The sequence below is a fragment of the Microcebus murinus genome, chromosome 6 (genome assembly GCF_040939455.1).
Source record: "Microcebus murinus isolate Inina chromosome 6, M.murinus_Inina_mat1.0, whole genome shotgun sequence".
NCBI lineage: Eukaryota > Metazoa > Chordata > Mammalia > Primates > Cheirogaleidae > Microcebus > Microcebus murinus.
In genome coordinates this window covers 68,651,045-68,665,549 of record NC_134109.1, presented here as the reverse complement: position 1 = coordinate 68,665,549, position 14,505 = coordinate 68,651,045, and the positions used below count along the sequence as shown (strand labels likewise).

Here is a 14,505-nt window from a genome sequence, read left to right as displayed (position 1 = left end):
TTAGCTGAAAGCAAGGGCGGAACGAACTACTCCTCCCATCATGCCAGGGGGCGGGTCCCCCTCTGTTCCACCCTGGGAGTTGTAGTCTTCCGCGCCTCGGGTCCAACGGCAACCTGAGTGTGTTGAACTCTGTTACCCAGAAGGCCTGGCACGACTGCCGTGGAAGCTGGAATTCCTGGGCTAGTCGTTCTCGCCCGCAATTAGCGGAACCTGTTGGCGTGGCCCACAAGGCTCAGCGGGGCTGCACGAGGCTAGTTGCTAAGCAAGGGGATCTTTGGTCAACTGCCACCTGGGCCAAGGCAACAGGAAGTGAGTAGCCCTATTCCGGAAGCTGGTTATGAAACTTCTCACATTCCGTTGCCCTCTCAATCAGCATCTTACTCCGTTGCTCTTTGCAGGGGTGAGAGAAGGAAGTGTAGTGGGGTAAGGAATGCACCTTCAGGGTCACTCACAATCACTTCCCGGTTCTTCTTCCCAGCAAACAGTACCTGGGATGAAGACACCGAGCGTAATCGCAACCACAGGACGGGTCAGGGCGACAGGCTTTAGGGGCCACACCTCGGCCTGTGCCCGACCTTCCAAAACTTAAGCAAGGAGAGATGAACCCTGCCTGCCATCAGCCTGAAGAGGGCGTCAAAGCCCAGGGGGAGATTGGTTCTTCTGACTTTTCCTACCTTCCAGCCCTCAGATTCATCCCTACCCCGAGGTCCCCGCCATGCCTCATATCGACAACGATGTGAAACTGGACTTCAAAGATGTCCTGTTGAGGCCCAAACGCAGCACCCTTAAGTCTCGAAGTGAGGTAAGCCAGCGTCTCTACTTGCTGTTTCTTGACCCCAAGCTGCTTATGGGCCACAACTGAGAAACATGCCGGATCCTTGTTCTAATGCAATACGTTTTTTTGGATGAGTGAAATGCTCAGTTTCCTATTCACATCTGCAGGTGGATCTCACAAGATCCTTTTCATTTCGGAACTCAAAGCAGATGTACACTGGGGTCCCTATCATTGCCGCCAATATGGATACTGTGGGCACCTTTGAGATGGCCAAGGTTCTCTGTAAGGTAGGACTTCTTTCATGCCTCTTCCCCATTGGTGTCCAGTTAACCCAGCTGACTGCCCAGTTGTATCCCCATCCCCATCCCCAATTAGCTCCCTGACACTTAGCAGTCAGGATCCTCTGACTTACTATCTTCTCTAGTGTTAAGGCCTCTTTATCTGATAAATTCAAAGGGCCGTCTGAATTAGTGAGCTTCAAAACTAAGTTTTGCTCCCATTTTTGGGAGCATATGAACAGACCTTTCCCTTTTGTCCTATCTAGCAGTTTATACACCTTGCCAACTTTTGCCATGACCCAGGTCATCTCCTCCCAATTACACGTATCCCTCCAGTCATACCATTGTTCACAACACTAACCATTCACTGTTTTGTTGTTGTTGTTGAGACAGAGTCTTGCTTTATCACCTAGGGTAGAGTGACGTGGCATCAGCCTAGCTCACAGCAACTTTAAACTCCTGGGCTCAAGTGATCCTCCTGTCTCAGCCTACCAAAGTGCTAGGATTACAGGTGTGAACCACCACACCCAGCCCCTTTTTTTTCTTTTTATAATCTTCATTTTCTTTAAGTCATAGGTTGCTGGGAGTTTCTGGGATGTGCCCCAATTGGAATATGCTTTTCTTTTATACAGGTTGTTCACTTTGAAAATGGAAGATGCTGCTGTCAGTAATATTACATGCCTCTATACTTATAGCTGAGAAGGTAGATGGTTACCTGGACACTTTGAGAACATGTGTACTTTGCTGGTTAATCCATGTAACCCTGGTTGATGGATTCTACTACTGTTTGTGGCTCCAATAGCCTTGAGGACTGCATCTCCCTATTTCCATTTTTGATTGCTGTGTCTTTGTGGAATGTCTGTTGTCATTTGAGTTGGATAGTTATATGGTTTTATTACTTTATTCCTATAGCCATTCACTAACTGCTTAGGAATCTTGCTGTTGTCCATTGTCTGCCTGCCCTAATGAGTAGAATTTAGGAATGGTGAATCTGACTGTAGAGTTAACAGACAGGCTGTAATACATGAACCTTAATGGCTTATGTTGAGACTGGCTTTCAGTATTGCTGATGACTGCTAACAAAATCTGATTTTAGAGATAGAGCCAAGTGTTACAGTAATAATAAAAAGGTTGGATGCAAGCAAGCATTTTTTTCTAGGCTTGGTATGTAATCAGATAAAGGCTCATCATGCCACACTATGCTAGTATAGCTCCCAGGTCTGCTGACCTCCTAGAGTGATTTTTCTTTATCAGTGTGTTGATGGTTGAGTGTTGCTGAGAAAGAATTCCAGCTTTAGCTAGATAATGTTAATGTCTTAGTGAGTATAGCACTTCCTTGTTGCTGGCTGATACCTGACTTCCTTGGGTTTCTTGTCATTTGCCAGATCTGTGCTGTCAGCCAACTGTTGTCTCTTTTCTGTTTGCATGTATGCACTTTTAAAGCACAAATACCAGCATTTACAGTGGTCTTTGAATGCCTTTCTCTAAGTATTGGGATATTGTTTACAGTTTGTTGAGTTAGAGAATATGAGCCTGATGAGTCATTATATCCTTGAACTTGGTTGATTGAAATAGACTGAGTGAAACAGACTTTTCTGCTTCACCCATGGCCCCAACAAGAAAATTTGTCCTTTATTCCAGTAGAGAAGGAGAAAGGGTAGGGTAGCACCTTGTCAGCTCTGTTAACCTTAAGGCATTACCTTTTGTGGACACCTAGACCCACTGACTTACTGCTGGTAAATGAACCAGAAGATAGCAAAAATAAATTAGTTTAGTACTAGGTTACCTTAGGATGAGGGACTAAGTCAGTGCAGAGAAATAGTCTCCATCTAGCCCCTCGATGGTCGTCCATGTCTGCTGCTTGTCCCACTGAACTAACAGCTTGTCCTTTTCACCTTTTAAGTTAGAAGCAATGTATGTACTGGCTGGTGAAATCCAATCTGGATCACTCAGTACTTTGGTGGGAATATCTGACAAGTACTAGTTTACGATAAAAAAGCTCTAATGATATTTGTCGGGAGAATAGTGATGATGGTTGAACTCAAATCCCAGCTCAACCACTGACCTCCTCGAGTTGCTTTCCTTCCAAACTTCAGAAATTTTCTCAGAGTAGTATAAAGGTCTATTTCTAGAAAAAGAGACCCTGATGAAATTTTGTTGTTTTTTTTTTTTGGTAAGTGTGAAACAAAGTTTATTGAAGAAGAACAAGATAGGTTTACAGAGCAAAAGCAAGATAGAGGTTTACAGAGTAAGAACAAGATACAAGGAATGGACTGCCCCCACCCATAACAAGAGGGCTGAAGTTTTCTACTTTTTGACAGTTCTTTTTCTTCTCCCCAGTTCTCCCTCTTCACTGCTGTCCATAAGCACTACAGCCTTGATCAATGGCAAGAGTTTGCTAGCCAGAATCCTGACTGTCTTGAGGTAACACTGGGCCTACCCTGCTCCCTTCTTTAACTCAGTTTTCCAAGAATGTTTTTTTTTTTTTTTTTGGCTTCCTGGGGAACCACCCTTACCAGTGACCTCTATTGGCTGCTCACCAGATCATCACCATCCCCACAGGCTAGTCTAATGCCTCCCATGCTAATGGCCCTGTTTCTTCCACAGCATCTTGCTGCCAGCTCAGGCACTGGCTCTTCTGACTTTGAACAGCTGGAACAGATCCTGGAAGCTATTCCCCAGGTGAACTATATATGCCTGGATGTAGCAAATGGCTACTCTGAACACTTTGTTGAATTTGTAAAGGATGTGCGGAAGCGCTTCCCTCAACACACCATCATGGTATGTTTCTATTATTCTGTAATAGGTCCATTTCTCTCCTTCCACTCCATTTTGTTACATCAGTTAATTTCTCCTCTGTTGCATATGCTATTCCTAGTCTATTTAATTATGTTACTGGGTGATTATCCATGGTTCTAAGCTTAAAGTGCTTGTTTATTGGTCCATGCAGTATCTCTGACCCATAATTCATTGTGTTTGTAAATTGAGTGTCCCTAACAGCACTCATCAAACCACGATGTAACATTTATGCATTGTATGTACCTGTGGTACATATACATCTACCCACTGAAATGGACATGTGCTACTATCACATAAAGGGGGTTACATGAAACAATTTTTTTTACAAACTTAGGGAAGTGATGACAAGGCCTCATTTTCTTCCAGCATTGAGGGATGTCCTTAAAAGCAAATGCAGCTGGGCAGATGGGTATTTAGGCTACATTACCATGTTTTCTCCCCTTCCCTGAAGCCAAAGAGGTGCTTTGAACTGCTTAAGGACATGTTTGGATCTCTTGGGGAAGGGAAAGTGAATCTCTAAGTCAGATCTGAGCTTGGTCCAGTAGTTCCCTTTGATTTATTGAATGCTCCTTCATGGCACCTCATGTCTCCTTTTTTTTTTTTGAGACAGAGTCTCACTCAGTTGCCCTGAGTAGAGTGCAGTGATGGCATCATAGTTCACCGCAACCTCAAACTCCTGGGCTCAAGCCATCCTCCTAACTCAGCCTCCCAAGTAGCTGGGACTACAGGCCCATGCCACAATGCCCAGTTTGTTTTTCTATTTTTAGTGGAGATGGGGTCTTGCTCTTGCTCAGGCTGGTCTTGAACTCCTAAGTTCAAGCAATCCTCCTACCTCAGCCTCCCAAAGTGCTAGGATTATTGGTATGAGCCACCTTGGCCCAACCTGTCTTCTTTTTGATCACAGTACCTTATTGCCTGAGGCAATAAAGTGGGTCCTAGAGCTTGGCTTTTTCCTAGTTCAGCAGTGATAATGGCCACTTACCCCCCTACTTTAGCTTGGTGTCAGGGGAATGGGTGGGAAGCAGGATCCTCTGAAGTGGCTACCATAGAAGCCCTCAGAGGCCCTAGTAGAGGGGACCTAGGCACATTTTCTTTGTAATAAAGTTGGAAAGTCCTTGGTCCAGGCATATTCTATATGAGAGCCCACTGTCTCCTCTGTTTCTGACCCTAAGGATGCTCTATTTCCATTGCTCTGTCTCAGGCAGGGAATGTGGTAACAGGAGAGATGGTGGAAGAGCTAATCCTCTCTGGGGCTGACATCATCAAGGTGGGAATTGGGCCAGGTAAGTTGGTTCATTGAGGCCATTGGCTAGTCCTTGGTAGCAAACACCTGTAGAGTACTTCACTCTCACCCTTGTCATGTTCTTCCTAGGCTCTGTGTGTACCACTCGGAAGAAAACTGGAGTGGGGTATCCACAGCTCAGTGCAGTGATGGAGTGTGCTGATGCTGCTCATGGCCTTAAAGGCCACATCATTTCAGTAAGGCCCAAGGGCAGGGTAGGGTCTGAGGCTGCCAAACAGCTAGGTTTTCTGCAGGGTATGGAGGCTCCGGTAGGTATAGACCAGGATTCCTAGGTTCTTGTCAGCTTTGAGGTGGGCCATTGGGACATCACTGAGAGGGCTTGGAAAATCCATGCTGTCTTTTTGAAGTGCTCCTTACTTTGCAGGATGGAGGCTGCAGCTGTCCTGGGGATGTGGCCAAGGCTTTTGGTAAGGAGTTAGGGCATGGAAGGAGGATCCTGTAGAAAAGATGAGTCACCTCTGAGGGTCTTGAGTCAGGCTAGGAGAGGCTCAGAAAGCCATTCAGACTCTTTGATAATATGAACTAGTGACCCTGAAGCCTATGGTATCATCCAAGGCAAGCCAGCAGGGGACATCCTGAGATTCTCCAAGGGTGGCCAGAGCCATCTGACTGTCCCCAGGATTGTTGCACAATGTAGATTCCTGAGCTCCACCCCAGACCTATAAAATCAGGCTCTAAGGCATGGGGCTGCAAATCTGCATTTTGGACAGCTTCCCAGGTGATCCTTACTCACATTAAAGTTGGAGACCTTTGCTTTTGAGACACATGAAACGAGCCTTCATTTAGCTGGATACAGCAAAATAAAATGACCAGAAGATGCTGAAACAGCAAAAGGAGGGAGAAAAAGCCAAGCAGGGAATCTCCAGAGGCTTCTTTATAGATCTTGGGGAAATCACACCCCCTGAGGAGTAGGGGACCGCACACAAGCAGAGCAAGCCTGTGTGGATGTGGGTCAGCTAGGGAAAAAGAAGCAGGAAGGTGGTGGATTCACTGACAGGACTGGAAATTCAGCGTGAGTTGCTTTTGAGTGTGGCCAAATGGGCTTCTTGGCCAGATTCATCTCTTTCTCCCCTCCTTGATGTTGGCAGGGGCAGGAGCTGACTTCGTGATGCTGGGTGGCATGCTGGCTGGGCACAGTGAGTCAGGCGGTGAGCTCATCGAGAGGGATGGCAAGAAGTACAAGCTCTTCTACGGAATGAGTTCTGAAATGGCCATGAAGAAGTATGCTGGGGGAGTGGCTGAGTATAGGTATGTGTGGAGTCTCAGGAGCTGAGGGTTCTTGGAAAGCATGACTAGTGTGGAGGCAGAACTCATGCCTGCTGGGATACAATGGTGCAGTTCTCGGGAGAAGAGTGGTGAACCAGGGCTCAATGCTAGGGACTGGGGAAGAGTCCTTGGGCTTAAGGAATCCAGAAGGAGAAAGTAATAAAGTGTTTCTTACTCTAAGGGCCTCAGAGGGAAAAACAGTAGAAGTTCCCTTTAAAGGGGATGTGGAACATACCATCCGAGACATCCTAGGAGGGATTCGCTCTACATGCACCTATGTGGGAGCAGCAAAGCTGAAGGAGTTGAGCCGGAGAACTACTTTTATCCGAGTCACCCAGCAGGTGAATCCAATCTTCAGTGATGAGCGCTAGACTTGAGCAGTTCTGCCTTCCCAAGGCCCCAGCACTCTACTATGGGGCCTCCCAAGTGGGCTTCTCACCCATCACAGCTACTGCGGCTATGTATTACTTCTCATTTCCTATCAACTTGCTCCTGAGGGCTCCTGCAGCAACTCTATACTTCTCTATCTGCACACACAAAACGCCCAGGGCACTCACTGGGGAGGAAGCAAGGAAGAAGACAGTCTGTGAAAACGACATAAAATAATCAAATGGGAATCTGGGGGACCCAACATCCTGAAGATTATTAAAAGGAAAAGATGCTGATTGACATTATACATAAATGTTTTATATAGCCTTGATCTGGAAGAGGCAGGCTTTTAGAATCATGTCTTATAAATGGGAACTTTGAATATCTAAAAATCTCAGAAGAATTGTTTACATATTGGAAATACCTCAATAAAGAGAGATCCCACTGACTGTCAAGAGATGCTGGGGCTTTCTGCATAATGTTGGCATCTGGGTGCTGCTCCAAGGTGGGTGTGGTTAGGGTTACCACTGACCCGGTGGCTCAAGGACAATGAGTATTATTCTCATGAAGTATCTCCATTCTAGTCCCACCACCCCCAGATACTCTGGCAGCATGAGAATTCACAAAGTATATCCTGGCCTTAGAACTCATGTTATTTCAGAATAGCAAAAGAACATTTCCCTTCCAGGCTCTCAACCCTGGTAACCCTCTGGGCACAGCTGAACAGTATTTTCCAAGGGAAGAAAAACAGGCAAAGGGATTCTTCAGTTCTGGAGAGGCCAGTTCTGTTTCTGAGGAATGACTTTTGCTGACCTTATGGAAGCCTTAATTCCCCTCTCTCACATCAAGACAGTGTTCTAACAAATCCAAAGTTTAATTATCAAGTATTACAAAGTATTTTAGGCAATGTTTTCAGACAACCCAAGCCTGGGCTTCCACTTCATTCCCACTAAACTGCTTGGAGAGCTGAGGAAGCAAGAGATGGGCAGAGTGCAAAGGGCATTTTAGTCCTGTCACAGGGGTCTAGTGCTGTCTATATAGTCATGGGAAGGGCCAGGCATGGCACTGAGGCTAGAAGGGGGAAGGTATTCACAGAAGGTGGGGATCAGGGTGTCAAACTTTGTCTTCTGGTATTTTTCCGGAGTCTCCTGTAAGGAAGGGAACAGGGAGATCCCATCATCCCAAACCATTTCCTAAGCCCTCTGTATTCTGGAACATGTGGATTTCTTAGTTTTGCTCTGCCTATCCCCTTCCCCAGCTTTCTGCTCCTTCCTACTTACTTACCTTTCCGTTCCTCTGGCCATTTTCTTCCTCATCAGAGTCTAAAACCAAGTCCCCTATGGTAATGACGGAGCCACACAGAGATGGAGAATTCACTGCAGAAAAGAAAACAGAATCAAACTATTCCTTCTAGGTGAACAAAGGCTCTTAAGAGTCCCCAAGAGAAGAGGCTATCTAATCCAATCCTGACTCAGATTTCCTACCTACCTGGCTTCCTGGCCCTAGGAGGTGATAATAATAGTCTCAGGGGGTCCATGGAGCAATCCAGGGAAATCCTGAGGTGGGAGCAAGCAAAGAGGATAGGGTGAAGGGAAAGCTGGGAAAGAATGTGCTCCTAGTGGGGAGAAGCAATTGTGTTCCACTCACTCCTGCTCTGAGGCAGACAAGTCAACTGGGTTCTCCTTCAGAACCTTTCCCCCCAGAGTCTGGCATGGATTCTTAGACTTCCCAGCGGAGGCTGCTCTTGTGCACACAGTATCTGCTGGATCGGCTGTGTGCATCCCATGTTCTCTGTTTTCAGGATTAGATATGACCTGGGTTGATGAGCCGTGATTCCTGAAGGGGTACAGCATGACTGTGGGGCGCTCCTTATGGCCTCCCCTCGCAGGTGCCCACTGAGACTGGACTCTTCGCTGGCCTAGAGGGGCCAGGTTGAAGTGGTGGCCAGCTAAAGGTTCTGGGTGCTTCTTTGAAGCTGGTCCCTGAGGAAGGTATGGGCCAGGCTTGGCTTTTGGCAGAGGACTGTGGAGTGCTAGTCTTGGTTGCTGAGGAGGAGCCTGTTCCATGGGCTCTGTGAGGTTCACTGAATCAGTAACAGAACACTCTGAAAAAGAAAATGAGGCTTCTTATAAAGGGAACAGACAGTAGAGTAACTCAGTCTGGTTTCTTATGCCTCAGGCCCATGCAACTATTCCAGTGGGCTGCCTGAAAAGGTCTCATATTAAACACTATACCACCAAATTCCTAGTACCTGGAAGTGGCCACCCCATGTCCACACCATACTGGCTGGCGGCAAGAGAAGAGGTGATAGAAACTCCAGGCTGCATCCAAGTCAGCACATCCTGAAGCTGTGGGCAGGGAGAGACATATGAAGACAACCGTCCTTGATGCAACCACTCTACATTCTGCCCTTACGTGCTTTGCCCCAACAAAACCTGCTCTGTCTGTGGTGTAGGCAGTGCTTTTTCCAGCTGACACAAATATTCAAAAAACAACTTTTCCATGGCAGCCAGAAAAGGTTCTCCATATTCTTGTTCAAGTTCCTGCAGGGATGAAAGAAGCGGGTCAGAAGAGGATCAGAGAAAATAGGAGCCACACAGTCTTCAAACCAGTCAGTCTCACCTGTAGCTTTGAGGCCAAATCCACAGGAGCCTCTGACAACTCTTTCACCTGCTGACAGAAAGTTTCCTGTGCCTCCAAAATCTTCCTCAGATCTTGCTTTGTCTGTTGAGGACATGGAGGACAAGTTAGGGGCTGCGGGATCCAGTAGCCAGCAGGAGGGGCAACAGGTTAGGGCTTGTTCTGGGGATTACTCACAGCTTTGGGGTCCCGTACCACAGATCCAGATTCTGGGAAGTGGTGATTCAGAGCATTCAAGACCTGGGCCCAAGGCTGGCCCTGCAGGATCATCTCCACCACCACCTGTAAGGTACTAAACTCAGAATCCCTACTTCGGGGCAAGCTGCCTTTCTCCAACCGGTCTCACCCCCAAGCTGTGGGCCTTGTCAGGTCCTCCCATCCCGCCCCTTTCTCCCGTCCCCGTTTCGACTTGCCCCGATACCTTGGCCTTTAGGCCCATGCACAGGCGTTCATGGTGCCGGTAGCGAACCAAGCCAGGGGCAGCGGCGCGCAAGGATTTCAGAAACTCCAATACTCGCGGAAAATGCTCCACGCAGCGTCTGCGCACGACTTGCCAGGTGGCTGCGGCTGCGAAGCGTAGAGCTGCAGGACCAGCCCCCGGGGGGGCGGCCATGGCCAGGGGGCTCCACCCCGGGGAGGTCCCTTCGGGTGCTTGACCTAGACAAGGCTCCCAGACTCCTCCTAGGGGCGGGGTTCCGGCGGCCTTCAGAAGGCTCTGATCGTTACATCTGCGCGGGATACTTCATGATCCGACTCAGTTCCCTTCCATAGGCCATCAGAATTTTGGGGGATCTTCTGGCTCGGGCTGGAGCCTGGATGGAGAAACTGGCCGTCTTCAATGGCACCCCGGCGCTCAGCTGCGAAGGCCGCCGCTGTCTTGAATCACTTCCGGCTCTGTGCCTGGTTTCACTTGCCCCGGAAAAGGGCGGTAAGAGAGAACCAATGGGCGGCCAGACAGGAAAATGTGACGTCGCGCCATAAAGCCACGCCCAGGCGGAGGCTGGCCTGCGCGGGCCTGAGCCCTCGCTTTGCGGCGCTGGGGTTGGCTTGTGGGGGAGCTATGGCCCCTTGTCTGGGTCCTGCCGGCCGATCGCGGACCCTACGGAAAAGTCTCGTCGCTCCTCGAAGCCTCGACTTCCTAGTCTGTAAAGGGGCGATCATGCCATCGCCCCTTCCTGTTGTCTTCACCCCTTAATTATTTATTTATTTTGAGGCAGAGTCTCATTCTCACTCTGTTGCCCAGGCTAGAGTGAGTGCTGTGGCGTCAGCCTAGCTCACGGCAACCTCAAACTCCTGGGCTCAGGCGATCCTCCTGCCTCAGCCTCTCGAGTAGCTGGGACTACAGGCATGTGCCACCACGTCTGGCTAATTTTTTCTATATATTTTTAGTTGGCCAATTAACTTCTATTTTTAGTAGAGACGGGGGTCTCATTCTTGCTCAGACTGGTTTCGAACTCCTGACCTTGAGCGATCCTTCCCCATTGGCGTCCCAGAGAGCTAGGAAGCTAGGATTACAAGCGTGAGCCACCACACCAAGCCTGTCTTCACCCCTTACAGTACAAGTCCTTAAATCCCAGACCCCGAACCAGCGCCTGCAAAGCCCTCTGGGCGGCGCGTCGCTTCCAGTACGAATTCGACCGTTCCTTTTACAAAACAGGAGAGGGCGCCCGCCTTTAGAAAATAAAGTACAAAGTTAGAAAATATACATCAAATTGTTAGCCTAGTTTTCTCTGAATAGTGGGATTGTAGGTAATTTTTGGTACTTTTCTTTGTTACATCTTTTCCATATCGTGTAGTTTTTAAATTTAAAAAAATAGTTAATTTTTTCAAATTTTTGCGCACTGAACCCCAGTCAGCTCCACTAATGTAATTGTCTACTTGGCTGTCTCCTTGTCATCCTTACTGGCTGGTGCCTCTCCTTACTAAGCGCAGAACCTGACACAGTGTATGCTCCTTAATTGTTGGCTGAATTACTTACCGTCTTGACCACCTTACAAGGATTTAGTGAAATTGCTTGTTCTTTGGTCCATCTCTTCCATTCCGGAGCTAATGGCTCACGCTTCCTAGTCTCCACCGCAGATCAGTCTTCTGAGCCGATCCACACATTTAACGGCCCCTGAAACACCCAATCCCAAAGTACCCCAATTGGACATGTGAGAAATTCTAGTTATTTTTCTTTTTACCTTCATTTATTCCTTCTCTAATATTCTTTTTTTCTTTATGTAGATCTGAGTTTCTGACCTATATTGTTCTCCTTCTTTCTGAAGAATTTATTTTAATATGTCTTGCAGGGCAAGTCTACAAATTCCCTCGCTTTTGATCGTTTGACAAAGTATTTCTCCTTGCCTTTTGAAGGATAATTTCACTGGACGCAGAATTCTGTGTTGATAGACTTTTTTTTATCCTTAAACACTTTAAATACTCCACTCTTTTTAGGTAGGGATCAAATCTGCAGGTGGTGGGTGTAGGCCAGGGAGCTGGTTCCTAGGGCTAGAGAAGCTGGGGGGACCAGTCAGGAGAAGGGACTACAGGAAATGGAGAACACCTCATAATCATTTGGTACTATCTCACACCTCCTGTAAGCCCTCCCCAGGACCAGGCCAATAAAAGGAAACTACTTGGGTGTCCTCAATGTCTTTTTTCCACTTTGAGTATCTTCCTTTACTTTCACTTTGTTTAGTTTCTTTCTTTTCTGTAATAAACTTTGTGTGGGATTGCTATGTATTTGTGATCACTTCGTCATCAGCTCAGCTTGGTACCAGTACTCACTCTTGACACTGGGAACCAAGGACAGGGAACATCAAGATAGACCTAACATTCTCATCTTGCTTGCATAGTTTCTGAAAAGAAGTCTGAGGCAATTCTTACACTTGTTCATCTATAGATAAGATTGTTTGCCATACTCCTACTCCCAGCTTCTTTCAAGATTTTGTCTTTTTTTTTTTTTTTTTTTTTTTTTTTTTTTTGAGAGTCTGACTCCTTTGCCCTGAGTAGAGTGCCAGGGCGTCAACCTAGCTCACAGCAACCTCAAACTCCTGGGCTCAAGCAATCCTCCTGCCTCAGCCTCCTGAGTAGCTGGAACTACAGACGTGAGCCACCATGCCTGGCTAATTTTCTCTATATATATTTTTAGTTGTCTAGCTACTTTCTTTCTATATTTAGTAGAGATGGGGTCTCGCTCTTACTCAGGCTAATCTCGAACTCCTGAGCTCAAACGATCTGCCTGCCTCGGCCTCCCAGAGTGCTAGGATTACAGGTGTGAGCCACTGTGCCTGGCCCCTTCTCAGTCTTTTAACGATTTTTAGTTTATATACCAAACATTAAAATTAAAAAATCTACAACTAGGGATATCATATTCACTCTGCAGAAAATTAAAAACTGAGTTCCCGGACATGACAGAATGGGAGGTCAGACGTGCCTTGTTATACTTCCTCCCTTTTGTGGTTTAGGCACAACAACTGACCAGAATGATTGTTAAAACAGAATTCAGAAATCATAGGACTGACAGAATGGACCCTTTGTGGCAATAAGATACCAAATTATAAATAGGACCTAAGGCCATGCCAGACAAGAGTCAAGTCTCACATACCTACACTTAAGTAATTAACTGTTGGCCATGAGTGGTGGCTCACACCTGTAATCCTAGCACTCTGGGAGGCCAAGGTGAGTGGATCACTCAAGGTCAGGAGTTCGAAACCAGCCTGAGCAAGAGCAAGACCCCGTCTCTACTATAAATAGAAAGAAATTCATTGGCCAACTAAAAAAATATAGAAAAAATTAGCCGGACATAGTGGACTACAGGCATGGTGGTGCATGCCTGTAGTCCCAACTACTCGGGAGGCTGAGGCAGGAGGATGGCTTGAGCCCAGGAGTTTGAGGTTGCTGTGAGCTAGGCTGACACCATGGCACTCTAGCGTGGGCAACACAGTGAGACTCTGTCTCAAAAAAAAAAAAAAAAAAAAAAGAATTAACTGTGTTCTAATTGCCACAAAGTTTTTCTCTAGCAGCTAAACAAGCTCTGGTCTTTTTTCTTTCTTACTTTTTATTTTCATTTTTTTTTTTTTTTTTAAGAACAAGCTGATAACAAGCACTAGTCTTGAGGTAAGCAATATTAAAACAATTGTAGCTCATTCACCCCCAGACCCTGGCTGACCTCCCTGTTCCAGGAGCTATAATTACAGATTTGATTAGATGAGAGGCTAATTTCAGTAACTTTCTCCTAGTAAGAAGACCACACAGCCTGGTTGTGGCTGTTTTACAGAGGCTGCATATTTGAATGCATTCATGTCCCTGCTTCACCTTCTGATGTCTAGGGCCTAGTTGTAATAAACTTAAATGTTAAGTCTCCACCCCTAAGTGAAGATGGGTCATATGTGACATGAATGTTAGTTTGTCATGCATTCATATTATTCCCTTTCATGGATATTTATAGCTCTTCCTATGACCTGTTGAATATGTACACTTGGCCAAGCCATTCAGCATAAATCTCCGTTCCACCCTCACCTTCCTGGAAGTGCCTGCTTTTCTGTCTCTGCCAGAGGCTACCCTTCCTAGCCTGTCAGGTTGACCTCCTTGCCACTTGTAACCTTTTTTTTTTTTTTTTTTTTGAGACAGAGTCTCACTCTGTTGCCCGGGCTAGAGTGCCATGGCGCCAGCCTAGCTCACAGCAACCTCAAACTCCTGGCTCAAGCAATCCTACTGCCTCAGCCTTCCAAGTAGCTGGGATTACAGGCATGCACCACCATGCCCAGCTAATTTTTTATATATATACTTTTAGTTGTCCAACTAATTTCTTTCTATTTTTTTAGTAGAGACAGGGTCTCGCTCTAGCTCAGGCTGGTCTCAAACTCCTGAGCTCAAATGATCCACTGGTTTTGGCCTCTCAGAGTGCTAGGATTACAGGCCTGAGCCACCACGCCCGGCTCAGCCTGTAACCATTTATAAGAAGTAGTCTCCTTTCTAAATTTATAAATTGTGTGATTTTCAAGTTGACAGGTATTTTTCCTGCTTCTTGTTCTCTGAGCTTCCTGGATCTGTGTTTGGTGTCTATTGTTAATTTGGGGAAATTCTGGTAT

At 46.7% G+C, this 14,505-nt stretch overlaps 2 protein-coding genes across 6 annotated transcripts; one reads left to right on the top strand and one right to left on the bottom strand.

Annotated features, from left to right (window-relative positions):
- The first annotated feature begins 25 nt into the window (after positions 1 to 25).
- On the top strand, positions 26 to 7,245 carry GMPR2 (guanosine monophosphate reductase 2). Of its 4 annotated transcripts, none has more exons than XM_076004149.1 (10): positions 26 to 309; positions 682 to 802; positions 943 to 1,062; positions 3,394 to 3,477; positions 3,661 to 3,834; positions 5,054 to 5,135; positions 5,225 to 5,331; positions 5,520 to 5,562; positions 6,244 to 6,403; positions 6,603 to 7,245. In XM_076004149.1, the coding sequence occupies exons 2-10, from the start codon at positions 716 to 718 to the stop codon at positions 6,790 to 6,792; spliced, it is 1,047 nt and encodes a 348-aa protein (XP_075860264.1). In that variant the 5' UTR covers positions 26 to 309; positions 682 to 715; the 3' UTR covers positions 6,793 to 7,245. The 4 variants fall into 4 exon arrangements, with proteins under 4 accessions (XP_075860264.1, XP_075860263.1, XP_012611470.1 ...); XM_076004148.1 differs by having other exon boundaries at positions 201 to 309; positions 479 to 802; XM_012756016.3 differs by lacking the exon at positions 26 to 309 and adding an exon at positions 318 to 423.
- On the bottom strand, positions 5,494 to 10,524 carry TINF2 (TERF1 interacting nuclear factor 2). Of its 2 annotated transcripts, none has more exons than XM_012756015.3 (9): positions 9,852 to 10,524; positions 9,608 to 9,712; positions 9,413 to 9,514; positions 9,226 to 9,333; positions 9,042 to 9,138; positions 8,438 to 8,894; positions 8,279 to 8,346; positions 8,075 to 8,166; positions 5,494 to 5,591 (listed from the first exon to the last, which is right to left on the bottom strand). In XM_012756015.3, exons 1-9 carry the CDS (start codon positions 10,041 to 10,043, stop codon positions 5,571 to 5,573), a joined length of 1,242 nt encoding a protein of 413 aa, XP_012611469.1. In that variant the 5' UTR covers positions 10,044 to 10,524; the 3' UTR covers positions 5,494 to 5,570. The 2 variants fall into 2 exon arrangements, with proteins under 2 accessions (XP_012611469.1, XP_012611468.1); XM_012756014.3 differs by having other exon boundaries at positions 5,494 to 7,938; positions 9,852 to 10,522.
- Positions 10,525 to 14,505: the final 3,981 nt, after the last annotated feature.

Excerpts from the sequence above, each read along its gene's own strand:
- GMPR2 (XM_012756016.3), top strand. The coding sequence starts at position 338 with ATGAAACTTCTCACATTCCGTTGCCCTCTCAATCAGCATCTTACTCCG. Across the intron at positions 424-681 it reads AGAGAAGGAAGTGTAGTGGG|CCCTCAGATTCATCCCTACC; the intron begins GTAAGGAATGCA and ends CCTACCTTCCAG. Across the intron at positions 1,063-3,393 it reads TGGCCAAGGTTCTCTGTAAG|TTCTCCCTCTTCACTGCTGT; the intron begins GTAGGACTTCTT and ends TCTTCTCCCCAG.
- TINF2 (XM_012756014.3), bottom strand. The coding sequence starts at position 10,043 with ATGGCCGCCCCCCCGGGGGCTGGTCCTGCAGCTCTACGCTTCGCAGCC. Across the intron at positions 9,515-9,607 it reads TGGTACGGGACCCCAAAGCT|ACAAAGCAAGATCTGAGGAA; the intron begins GTGAGTAATCCC and ends TGTCCTCAACAG. Across the intron at positions 9,334-9,412 it reads ATTTGGCCTCAAAGCTACAG|GAACTTGAACAAGAATATGG; the intron begins GTGAGACTGACT and ends TCATCCCTGCAG.